Genomic DNA, 12,184 nt, shown 5'->3' with positions numbered 1-12,184 from the left:
TACACGCATGTGATTGCTGATGTCTAAATGATTTTTGTGAATTTGTTTTAATTCCTAAAAACCAGTAATCTCAATTTTTATTTTCATGTGCAACCTTCCCCCTTTAAACTTGTTACAACTTTCAATAGAAGAAATTGTTTTAAATTTTTTAAACAATAACAAAAATATGATGCTAAATTTTGTTCTTCACCAGTGGTTTAATTCTTGTACAAACAATTTCACTGGAACTAGCCTAAAGGAATACTAACATAACTTATTTTATAATTGCTACACAAAATTTACATGCATACATGGCTGTGATTACCACTTTACTCACTTTTCCTTCTAGCATTATGAATGATGCTTATTAGCATTAGTAGGAAGCCATTATACACTTGTATAACATATTATGTCCCAGTGCCTCTTGAGCGTAACTTCCTTTTATCATATGCACCTAATTAGCATTAGGTTTATTGCTCACGTTTCACAATTGATTCATATTTTTCTCATCAGTAAAACCTATAATATACTTTTGCCCACACCAGAAGCAGTAGTACTAATAATGTACAAATGGTGTAAAAGTGCATTAGCACTTGCTCTGTCTTTTGGTTCAACTGCTAGCGTCATCTCAACAAAATTTACAAGATTTGGATTTACTTCTGAAAAAAACTGTTTCAGACGAACAATCTAAAAAAGAAATAATTAATACGTGCACTACTTCAAAAAAAACTGACAGGTAGTATTTTAAATATGTCTTTATCAGTTACTCGTGGCTCTCTTTCCCTGAAGTACATTACTCCATTTTTCTGCAATATCTTTCTTTTCATTTCATCAAGTTGATTTACGGCAATGTGCTTTGATTGTTGAGCTGATAGTAAAAGTGTCCCAATCTATAAAAAATAAAATCATTGAAATTGATAACTTCTTTTCACTTGATTGAGGAACTTTGGTCCTTCTTCATTTAATAAAACCAAACAAACCAACATACCAAAACTGTAAATACAATAGATTTAATAAAACTTTAGTTTCAATGAATTTTACCTAAAAATATCAGTTTTTGTTGTCATATCTCCAAGTAGTGATGCATCATTGGTTATCATGTACATAAATCCTTCTGGAGATTTAAATCCAATAGTACCAACTGGTGAAACATGATACGTTCTATCAGCTGAAAGGTGGAAATCTCTCAATGAGTTTTTTGGTGGATCAGGTTTCATGGAATTATCAGAATTGAGTTCAAGTGAAGCATCAAAATCAGACAACATCTATAATCATAATGGTTTCTTATTTTGATATTTTTTTTTGTTTTATGACTGTAATAATATTTAAAATTATAATCATACCAAAAAATTTTATGCAACACTCATAAAGTTATTTCAAAACATGCATATATCTTACAAGATTATTTATTGGCGAGAAATTAATATTGGCAATTGGCAATTTTATAAAGAAATTGCCAATATAAATCCTCTATTTTGTTGTATAAAATGTAATTTTCTCAAAGTCATTTTTGACAAAATATTATGTACCACCAGCCCAATTTTATAAATTTTATAAAAATTTGCTTTTCACATCAATATGTATCAGAAAATTTAATAATTTGGGTTGTTAAAACTTAGTCAACAAAATCAAGATAAAATCATAAATTAGAAAAACATTATTTTACTAATTTTAATGTGTTAACATTATTGATCTTACAATTTGAGGCTTTGTAACGCAAACACAAATGAGTGGATTCTGACAGCCACAGGACATTTTAATGAGAACATTAGATGGCTTTACATCTCTATGAATAACTGGATTTGGTAGAGTATGTAAATAATCAAGTGCTTTAAGTATTGAACTAAAGAGATGTCTGTGAAATCAGACAGTATTATGCCACATTTTGATTATAACTAAGTACTTGAAATTGTTGTCAATTTTTTTAAGTAGTAAAGGCTCATTCTTGTATCTCTCATTCAAGCTTCTTAGGCAGAATCTCTCATATGAGCCAACACTTCTACCAAGGTCATCTATTTATTTTAAAACAAAAAGTGCTTAATTAACTCACTTGTCATTCTTGAATAAAAGTGAAAAACATGTCGTTGTCTTGGAAACAAATCAATAGGATATCCAATCATCATAGAAATTAGATTTAATACGTTAGGATGATGTAGTTTAGGCATAATGAGAATCTCTCTCCATCTCAATGCTGTTTTTTTAACAGCATAAGTAGCCCCTTCAAATGTCACCTTTTACAAAAAACTGATAAATTTCATAATGTTATAATTTTAAGTTAAAAACAATTATACATGCAATACTATAATGGTACCTCAAGTATTAGTCCATTGCCTCCTTCTCTTATTACACGAGTGTGTGGCAGTTCAGTTGGTACTGTATATACTTCACCCATGATGAAACTTTTACCTTCACTCTATTATGAAAAGACACATACTGATTATAAATACACCCACTCTTGATGTAATTTTGATTAACTTACATATATACAATATCCTGGAGTATCATGCCCAGCTAAAGTGTGATGCTTTATTTTCTCACTTGAGACATGTTGTGAGGTGTATTCTGCTTTTGACATGGGAGTCAGATTTTCATTATCTTTTAAACTATTAATAGCATTATTTAATGAAAGGAATAATGATTAATTATGATTCAATTTTACACACAAGTTATATTCATTGAAATAAGTAAACAGGTCAATGAATAATTAAATGCACATACATAAAAGGAAGCTCTTTTTTAGATGAAACAGCGGCACTCGTCTCTTTAGGTTCTGAATCCCTATTGGAAGGTAGAGGTAACTCACGTACAACCTGTTCATCTTTATTAATTTGAAAAGGTTTTGTCGGTTTCCAACGAATCTCTTGTGATACAAAATGTTCCTCTAATAAAAAGTCACAGCCAATAATGCCAAGTTCTGAGCAGTCATCTGAATTAATATACAGAGGTATCAATGCTGGGTCTTCTCCTGTGGGAGGAGTTATTAATAACCGCAGGACTTGAGATGAGTTCAATATTACTAATTCAGCTGCAGCATTTTGAGCACTGACAGCAGTTGGTGACTGATAACGTTGACTAGAGAGAGACCTATACTTATCTTCTAGTTCCATAGACCCATTTGGCTGTTGCACCTAATAATTAAATATTAATAAGGTGAGCCAGTTGAAATATTTGCCATAGCCAGCAATGTTTACACAATCATGTCCAAGTAAGCAAATTAACTAGCTGAGTTAGCAAAGTGCATTGTGTAAACATGCATAAGTATCACTTAATACAGCTCATTATATGAGCATACATAAAATATAATATTATTATAGTGATTTGTGTTCAAATTAATCAGTATAGTATATGAACTAACTTTAGCCCAATGTAAAGGAATTATAGGATTTATTAAAACTGCTTCATAAAAGTCATGCCTCATATTAAGAGGAAGCAGAAACCAGTTATGATCATCTTTTCTGTATTGAGACTTAATAAGCTCAGAAGAATACACTTGGAGGTGAGATAGCAGTAAATCCTTCAACAAATTGAAAAATATTGTAACTTTTATTTTCTTCCTTTTTATGTATTGGTCTGTTGATAGGTGGCCATATGAAAGTAGTGGAATATACAAAGGATCAAATGCCTTAATATTTGATTGTTGCAGTGTAGTAGAACCAACAACAGTTGCTGATTTTTCTAAACTCATTTCTTCTTCTTTATCTTTTCCAATGACATTGACCTCAGTTTTAACATATTCCTTGCTACGGAGCGTGATAATAATTCTGTTAGGATCAGTAGTTAACTGTTCTTTGTCTTCAACTACAACACATCCTTTTTTCCTGTGCTTGTCCCTCTCAAATGCTTTTATCAGTCTCGTCAGTTGATCGACTCCTTTATTTCCATGTGTACAATATATTTTCCAGGCGGCTTCATTATGACTGGTTAAATAATATGCAATGGCAGGAAGACTATCATGTATTTCATTGATATTATAGGAAAAAGTTTGTGACTTCAAAATTTCATAATGTGCCTGAAGAGATAAGGAATCATCCTCAGCTTCATGAAGACATCTCAACATCAATAAAACCAAGTGGTTATCAACAAAAGGAAAATTACAGTTGAAGCTCTGGCTAATATAACTAAGTATATAAAATAGATTGTCTTTTGCCACAGACAACAATCCAGAGCCCACAAGACCAAAATAAAACTCCAAAACTTTCCATTGAGATTGATCAAGTGATTGCAGAGTGCTCGTAAATGTGAATACATGCATTAGAGGTTGAAACGTAAGGTAGAGAGCAGCAAAATAATTTTGGACCATAGTATTAACAAAATTGTGACTAGTTATACTTGATGCAGAATTATATGTACATTCAATTAAGTTATATGAATCAGCTTTTGATTGGCTGGGTATTATTAAATGGAGAAGCTCTAATGAGAGCTCAACATCATTCAAAGGGAATTTACAGACTACAGAACAATATGCAAGTCTACAAACAAATGTCAAATCTTTTCCAAGATTTTTCATTCTCTTCATTAAAGAAGATATATCACATACTGTTGGTTTAAGATCAAGAGTGTCACAAATAATACTGCACACATGTCTAGTTGTAAGAGATGTTGATGACTGCGGAAAAACTTTTTAATGGTTCAAACGACTATATTCACTTACTAGTAAATGTAGATCTAGCTCATTCGAGAGCCCACTGCTAGAGCTCGTGCTCATAACTTTTGACAAAGCTTATTAGCAAGCCTTGTTTGTTTTCGAGCTTGTTTGTGAATTTTGATGTGGGTGTGGCTCAAAATATTTTGAGGAATTTGGAAAATATCTATCTATGGACTAGATTACTGTAGCATGGCACTGGCACTGTATTTTTTGTTCATTTTACTGTTTTTCAAAGCTTATGGTAAGATATGATCTTTTAGCTTAGTGATATAATGTCAATATTCATGATATTATGTATAGGAGAAAATTCTGCTCAGTCTGCTGCTAGCAATTTCTACTTTGGTTTTATGAATGGCAGTGGAAATAGTGGAAATGGTGGGTTTGCTTTTGTGGTGACAAATTTAAGTAATGTCTCATACAATATTTCGTTTGAATACACCGGTAATACAATCAGAGGAAATGTATCAAAGGGTAGTTCTCCAATTTTAGCTGATTTAAGATTTGGTTCTTTTGTTGAAGTTTCGTCAAACACTTTTGAAGATCGTTTTAAAAGCTTTCATGTGCAAAGTGACAAACCAATTTCAGTAACAGTTATAGATGGTGATGATGTATCAAGTGAGTTCCTAGTGTTACCATGTCATGAGTATACAGGTATCAATCGATACGAGTATTATACTGTTTCCACTAGTAGTTATAGTAACACTACTTTCAGTGAGGCACTGATAATTGGCTGTCGTGATGGCACAAATGTAACTATAACACCATCAGCTGATCTGTTCTTGCCTATTGATGCACAGTTGGATGGTAGTAGAGATACTTTAGTTATTGCAGGTAGCTCTCATACTCTTGTATTGCATGAAGGACAGACACTTCTAATGGGTAGCAGAGGAGGTGCTGATATATCAGGGACACACATTAAATCTGATAAACCAGTTACAGTGATTACTGGTCATGAGTGTGGTAGTACTCCTAATATGATTGCTAACAATGCTTGTTTCTATATGCACTTGCAAGTGCCTCCTACTGTGACTTGGGGTAAAAAATTCATTTTGAGTGACTTCACCAGTATATATGATAATGTTAATTTTGATTACACTGAATATGTGAAGCTCATTACTTCCCAGGATGATACTATGGTAACAACAGACTGCAATGGAACCACTAGCTCCATCAAATACCATAAAAGTGGTGCAGTTGGTACTTATGAGTTTAATATACTTACTGGTAATTTTTGCTATATAGCAGCAAACAAACCGATACTTGTAGTACAATTCCCTCATCATAGGTCTTATACTACTATGGTGCTAGTACCACCAGTTGAACAATATCTTCAAAGAGTTGATTTTGATTTAAACTATCACACTTACTCTAAATTTGTCATTATAGCGACTCCTGAAGGATTCTCGCCATCAGCCATTCTTTTCAACAAAGTATCATTAACTAACTGGACAACAATATATGATTCTTCGGGGAATATTTTGGGATATGGAACTGTGATTGAAATGTATCGGGGTAGTGATAGGTATAGGATTCCAAGTAGCAACAGTGTGATCCACACAGGCAGCAATGGAAAATTATCAGTTTTAGTGCAAAAGACGTATTATTATAATTACCAGTATCTGCTAGGGCACTCACCAGTATTGTCATTACAGTCAAGTGAGTTAATAAATTTGAAATAATAATGAGTGATTTAGCATCATATTATTTTTAGGTGTAATTTGTAATTTCTCTTGCAATAATGGAGAATGTATTGCTAATAATTTGTGTCAGTGTCTTGATGGTTGGGCAGGTGATTACTGTGATCAAGGTATGTATTTTATTATAGATATAACATGGGTGTATATCTATGATTTTATTACTTAAATTTATTGTCATAACGTTTTGCTTTATAGTATTATGTGAACCAGAATGTAGCAATGGGTATTGTATTCAAGTTAATACCTGTGTGTGTGATTCTGGATGGACGGGTGATAGATGTAGACTAGGTGAGATATGATATGAGTCTTATCTGAATGATTAATTATGTACCTTAGATATTGATGAATGTCAGTTGTCCAATGTGTGCAATCAAACCTGTATTAATACTCAAGGGTCTTATTATTGTTCTTGTGAGTTTGGATATCAATTGACTAGTGACAATTATACATGTGAAGGTAAAATTATAATATGAAATTATAATTTAAAATGTGTTACAGATATTGATGAATGTGAGAGTAGCAATCACAGCTGCACTCATTTTTGTGTCAATACCCCTGGTTCATATGCCTGCTCATGTAGAAATGGATACAATATTCAAAAGAATGGAAGCTGCGCAGGTAAAATGCTAGTATAGGAATTTTTAAGTTTTGTACTTGTTTGTACATTTTACTTATAATTCTATTCAAATTTATGCTTGATTGTGCTCTGGCTCAAAATACATGTAACAATTATCAGCTAATTATATTACTGTAGTTGTAGTACTACAAGAATTTACTATTGTAAGATGATATACTTGGGATTATTTCTCAGAAACCCTGTATCTTCACTGCACATTATCTTTGTTATTTTAGTGGTATTGTTACAAAGTAACCATAAAGCATTCTTTCCCAGATATTGATGAGTGTTCTCTGGGGATTAGTGGCTGTCAACAACACTGCTTTAATACTAATGGAAGCTATAACTGCTATTGTGACTCTGGATATGCACTGGATTTAGATAATACCTCTTGCAATGGTATGTGTGTATACATGACATGATTTGTGTAATGAAATATATGAAAATTATTAGTACTTATGCTATACAATGTTTCCACATTATTTTTAGCTCCTGGAACTCTCCCCAGATTTCTAAACTGATTAGATAAATTTATTCAGATTTTGATTAGGCTAACACATGGGTGTGTAAATGCTGTGGTACTATAGAGACATTACAATTACCGTATAGCGGGATATTTTCGTGGGGTCAAATTTTCGTGATTTGGGGTGGTTGAGATTTTCGTGGGTTAAATTTTCGTGATAACTGTATTATAAGAGCCTCTGGCAAAGCCAGGTGAGCTTTCTCTACCTCTCTCTCGACAGCTTTAATCGTTTTTGAGGGTAAGCCAAGTGTACTGTCATCAATGGAAGCGGCTTAAAGTATTTCTCCATTTCATTGCGCGTGGAGCAATATGAATATACTGCAACAGGACACGCCTATACCGAATATGTGCTAAATTTTCGTGCGTTAAATTTTCGTGAAAGTGTCTTGGACACGAAAAATATGAAAATAAGACTCCACAAAAATATCCCGCTATACGGTATATCTTATATGTCATAGTCCCTAAATGTACATACATCAAATAAATGAGATATAAGACCAAAATGATTATTTCAAGCACATATGGTTTATTGTAGTCAAGTAGTTTATTATTGTTCTCCATGTTTATTATTTTTAATTCAATGCTTTGTAGATATTAATGAGTGCATCAATGATATATGTCCTGATAAAAGTACTTGTGTCAATAAATTTGGAAGTTATGAGTGTAACTGTGCCACTGGATATAAAATGAATAGCACTGGACTCTGCAGAGGTAAGAGCATTTGTATTTTTAATGTTAACTTTTAAGTTTAGTTTTCTTCTTTCTTGTAATTAAATTAGTTTGTTGTATTTAGAAAAGATGATGCACTAAGAGTATGATTTAGCCACACATTAACAATTTTTCAGCTCAGCAGAGCTACATGTTGCAAATATCGCTATTTTCAGATTGGAAAATATGATGTATCATTAAGTGAAGTTGTGCTCCATGTTTTATGATCTAAATATACCTGTAACGAAAATCTTCTTGTGTATCAATTGCTAAAGGCAGAGCTAGATCATTCAAAGTGAGGCATATATTATTATACATCAAGTGAACCTTCATTTATAAGTGTCCTGGGAAAATACAAGCATACAGCACAGGCTTTTACATCTATTTTATACTGAAGTCAGTAGCCCTACAACATTCTTATTGTAAATTAAATACCAGTAGTAAAATAGAGCCTATGCAACAAGAGTTTAAACTACCCATGCAACAGTCACAGGTGTATTGATCGTTCTCCAGCCTACACTAACAGTCATTTTGGTGGGCAGCAGGGATTGTGCCTGACCCTCCCACCCAAATGACTATAGCTGGAAAATGATTTAAACTTGACGTCCAACATGGCAGCCAATTTATTGTGTGGGTTGGCTATATGGTACTTAAAAGTTATGAATATACTTAGCAGCATCCTCTATTAATATTGCAGAGAACCTGGCTTTTATCAAGTGGAAAAAGCTCTTTGCAATGATCAGCTGCTCTAATGTAAATTATTTTGAAGGATAGAACACAGATAACCATGATAACCATGATAACCAGTTATCTGACAGCACATCTCCTAAATGATCCCCCCTATAACTGGCCACATATGTTGTGATGTACCGGTGTTTAATAATAATTATTTAGATATTGATGAATGTTCTGACAATACTCACATTTGTTCTCAACATTGTATCAATACTGAAGGATCCTATAACTGTTCCTGTTCTAATGGATTTATGCAAAGATTTAAGTACTTTTGCTTTGGTATGATGATTGTTTAATGTGATAATTTAATTTATTGGGACTCATTTTGCATAGATGTCAATGAATGTTCTAATTCTAATCTTCACAACTGTACTGGGAATGAGGTGTGCCAGAATACAGTTGGCAGCTTCTTGTGTCAGTGTAAAGATGGATTTACTCGTAGTAGTAATGGATTAAATTGTAAACGTAAGCTAATCATGCTTAGCATAGTTACGTATTTAAAAATTCAATAAAATTAGATTAGCAGAAAAGTTAATTTTACATTTGTCCAATTCAGTGTGAGAGATTAGAACATGTACATAGCACTTTTATCTACATGTGTACAGTCCATGTACATGCAGTATGATCACTGAGGTAAATTCAAAGCATTTTCCCTGAATCTGTATTGAGTAGGTGTCAGTATACTATGACAATTCAATTTTGATAAAAATTCCAAATTACAGCCTGTTCAGGCTGAGCTCCTAGTTATAATTACAATGGTAACTGACCCAAGGTCTGGTATTTACAAACATTATTGTGCCAATATTGCCTGCCCATACTAACAAGAGTACATGTACTCTTGATACAAACTAGATGTATTTGTCTTTCTATAGTTCAACCATGCCATGAAATATTACAGGATCCAATTAATGGTATGGTGACCTGTCCTTCAGGCAATGAAACAAATGATACTTGTTATTATTCATGTGATATTGGATATGACTTGAATGGTGGATCAGTACAGCGTACTTGTCAATCAAATGGACGCTGGTCAGGAAGACCTCCTTCATGTTATCCGGTCTCTTGTCCATTGCTTTTACCACCAGAGAATGGTTATCTACAGTTACCTTGTCCTAATGTATACCAGTCACTATGTATAATAAGATGTTTTGATGGTTATACATTTGGTGGGACTAGTAACACTATTAGTAGAGTTATTTGTAGTCTTTCATCAAGTAACATGAGTCGGTGGAATGAAACTGTGAATTGTACAAGTAAGAATTGTGCATAACTCAATATTTTATTAATTAATTATGTGGAAATAAGTAAATTTCAGGATAGGTTACACTAAAAAATCAAAAATAGTATTGTTGTGATTTTTATCATTTTTCATTATTAACAATTGGCAGAAATACCATATAGTAGGGTTTTGTGAAGATAAAAAATTTAGCAAATTTTGCAGATTTTTCAAGATCTGCAAAATTAAACTCCTTGAAAATCAATTTAATATGGTACAAGATGGCAGAATATTGGAAATTTGTGAAAATTATTCCCGCGAACTCCCAGATATGTGTCATTCGCAGAAATTGTTATCCTAAACAAACACGGTATATAAGAATATTTACTGAAATCAGTAACTTACAATTGATTTTTGAAAAGACTACTGTTCTCAATATAAAAGCATTTGTTTATAATTGAAGTCTAACTTAACAAATTCAATGCTTGATGCATTATAATGTTGTTTATTTTTTTTCATTTTTAGAAACTAACCCTTGTTCTACTAATCAATGTCTTCATGATGGAGTGTGTCTGCTAGCTGATAATGCCAATGGATTTGTATGTAACTGTACTGGAACACTGTATGAAGGAGAAAGGTGTGAAAAAAGTTTAATATTGATTGAACCTGTTGGGTTTGTGTTAAAACAAGGTATACAACAGATAATTACTATTAGAGCAAAGCCAGATAATAAAACTGAGTATAAATTTGAAGGCTGCGGTACCACTAAAACCTTTCGTGTTTTTGATAGAAGCTACTTTTTGTATCCATGTGCTTTCTACCTCAGCAGCAACAAAACAAATGTGAGTGTGACTATTTCAAAGTTGAGTCAGCCTGCAATGATTGGCACATTTTTTCTTAAACTTAATACCTCCATTTCACCTAGTGTTCCATTTATCATTACCTCTGAGAAACCTTCATCATTTTTTGCTAACTATTCTGAAATTAAGCCAGGTTGCTCTCATATCAACATCAAGATATGCTCTAATATCAATGATATTAAACTTACTTCATCCTGTGACTGGACAAACAGGAGCGATTCACCTCAAACTCGTGTAACTAAAGGAATAGTGATCATTCAGTATGATAGCATGGAAATACCTCTTTCATTGGCAGGCATAGAAACAACTGATAGCGTTATAAATAGTTCACTTCCTGCTAGAAGATCAAGCAACAATCCGACATGTAATGTCACCCCAATTAACACTTCTGTACATTGTTATCAGTACATACCAAGTGCTGAAGATTTCAGTGAATTTGTTAAGAGGCAGTCGCTTGCTGTTACCTTCCTTTCATCAATCAGGAGAACCATTTTTCCCAATTGGCTTTCGCTAGATATAACAGAAGACAGTAATGCTTTAAATAAATTAAGTAATACTGACTATCTTGCTAAATTACTATCAGCAACAGCAATATTGGGTGAAAAAGGATGTGAATCATTAGTTCTAAGGCATGATACAGGACGGTTTCTTTTATTGCAGCATAATGGACCTTTAAATCTTACAATAAAAAATGAATTATCATCTAAGACATTAAAGTCTCCATTATCATTCAATTTTTATTGTATTGCTCTTCATGTATGCTCTGGTCGAATCTCTCCACTCTATATTGGAATACCTCCTTCAGCTCAGGATGGCATTAAAAGTATCAAGTTCATTTCAAACTATGTCAGTAAAGGATGGGAACTAAATTTTAGAAGTGCCACTCTGTTTGGAATTCCTCAAGATTTTAAATTAAGTATAAAATTTTGGGATGGTATTGCAGTCAATCAACATTTATCAAGAATTGATATTTATTATGATACCTTAGTTAACCTGACAGCTACAGGACAATACTCTTTTGGAATGACTAATGTTGACTTAAGTTTTATTGGAATTATTCGATACAAATATATCACAAATAAATCAGAGGTATATTCACATCAAATTTTACTATCACATATTTTGTGCTAATGTTTCCAGGCAAATATAGCATTGCTTGAAGGAGATTCCACACTTACAGTTGTATCTGAAATAGCTGGGTCAGT

The 12,184-nt window shown here is 32.8% G+C and overlaps 2 protein-coding genes across 4 annotated transcripts; one reads left to right on the top strand and one right to left on the bottom strand.

Annotated features, from left to right (window-relative positions):
• Positions 1-112: 112 nt before the first annotated feature.
• Positions 113-4,691, bottom strand: LOC109583020 (uncharacterized). 3 transcript variants are annotated; one of them, XR_002185321.1, is made up of 13 exons: positions 4,631-4,691; positions 3,335-4,585; positions 2,698-3,107; positions 2,459-2,582; positions 2,291-2,392; positions 2,030-2,210; positions 1,883-1,991; positions 1,678-1,834; positions 1,021-1,244; positions 912-972; positions 714-869; positions 317-666; positions 113-232 (listed from the first exon to the last, which is right to left on the bottom strand). XR_002185321.1 is itself a non-coding variant. In XM_019998163.1 (12 exons), exons 1-12 carry the CDS (start codon positions 4,682-4,684, stop codon positions 499-501), a joined length of 2,997 nt encoding a protein of 998 aa, XP_019853722.1. In that variant the 5' UTR covers positions 4,685-4,691; the 3' UTR covers positions 113-498. The 3 variants fall into 3 exon arrangements, 2 of the variants coding, with proteins under 2 accessions (XP_019853722.1, XP_019853723.1); XM_019998163.1 differs by having other exon boundaries at positions 113-666; XM_019998164.1 differs by lacking the exons at positions 113-232; positions 317-666; positions 912-972 and having other exon boundaries at positions 724-869.
• Positions 4,692-4,896: 205 nt separating this feature from the next.
• Positions 4,897-11,947, top strand: LOC109583015 (uncharacterized). The gene is made up of 12 exons (XM_019998144.1): positions 4,897-6,280; positions 6,336-6,431; positions 6,517-6,609; positions 6,658-6,777; positions 6,820-6,939; positions 7,214-7,336; positions 8,052-8,171; positions 9,063-9,182; positions 9,237-9,368; positions 9,776-10,156; positions 10,645-11,866; positions 11,923-11,947. Exons 1-12 carry the CDS (start codon positions 4,897-4,899, stop codon positions 11,945-11,947), a joined length of 3,936 nt encoding a protein of 1,311 aa, XP_019853703.1.
• The last annotated feature ends 237 nt before the right edge of the window (positions 11,948-12,184 follow it).

Source organism: Amphimedon queenslandica, unplaced genomic scaffold (assembly GCF_000090795.2).
Source record: "Amphimedon queenslandica unplaced genomic scaffold, v1.1 AMPQUscaffold_13337, whole genome shotgun sequence".
Taxonomy (NCBI): domain Eukaryota; kingdom Metazoa; phylum Porifera; class Demospongiae; order Haplosclerida; family Niphatidae; genus Amphimedon; species Amphimedon queenslandica.
This window is presented reverse-complemented; position numbering and strand designations above follow the sequence as displayed.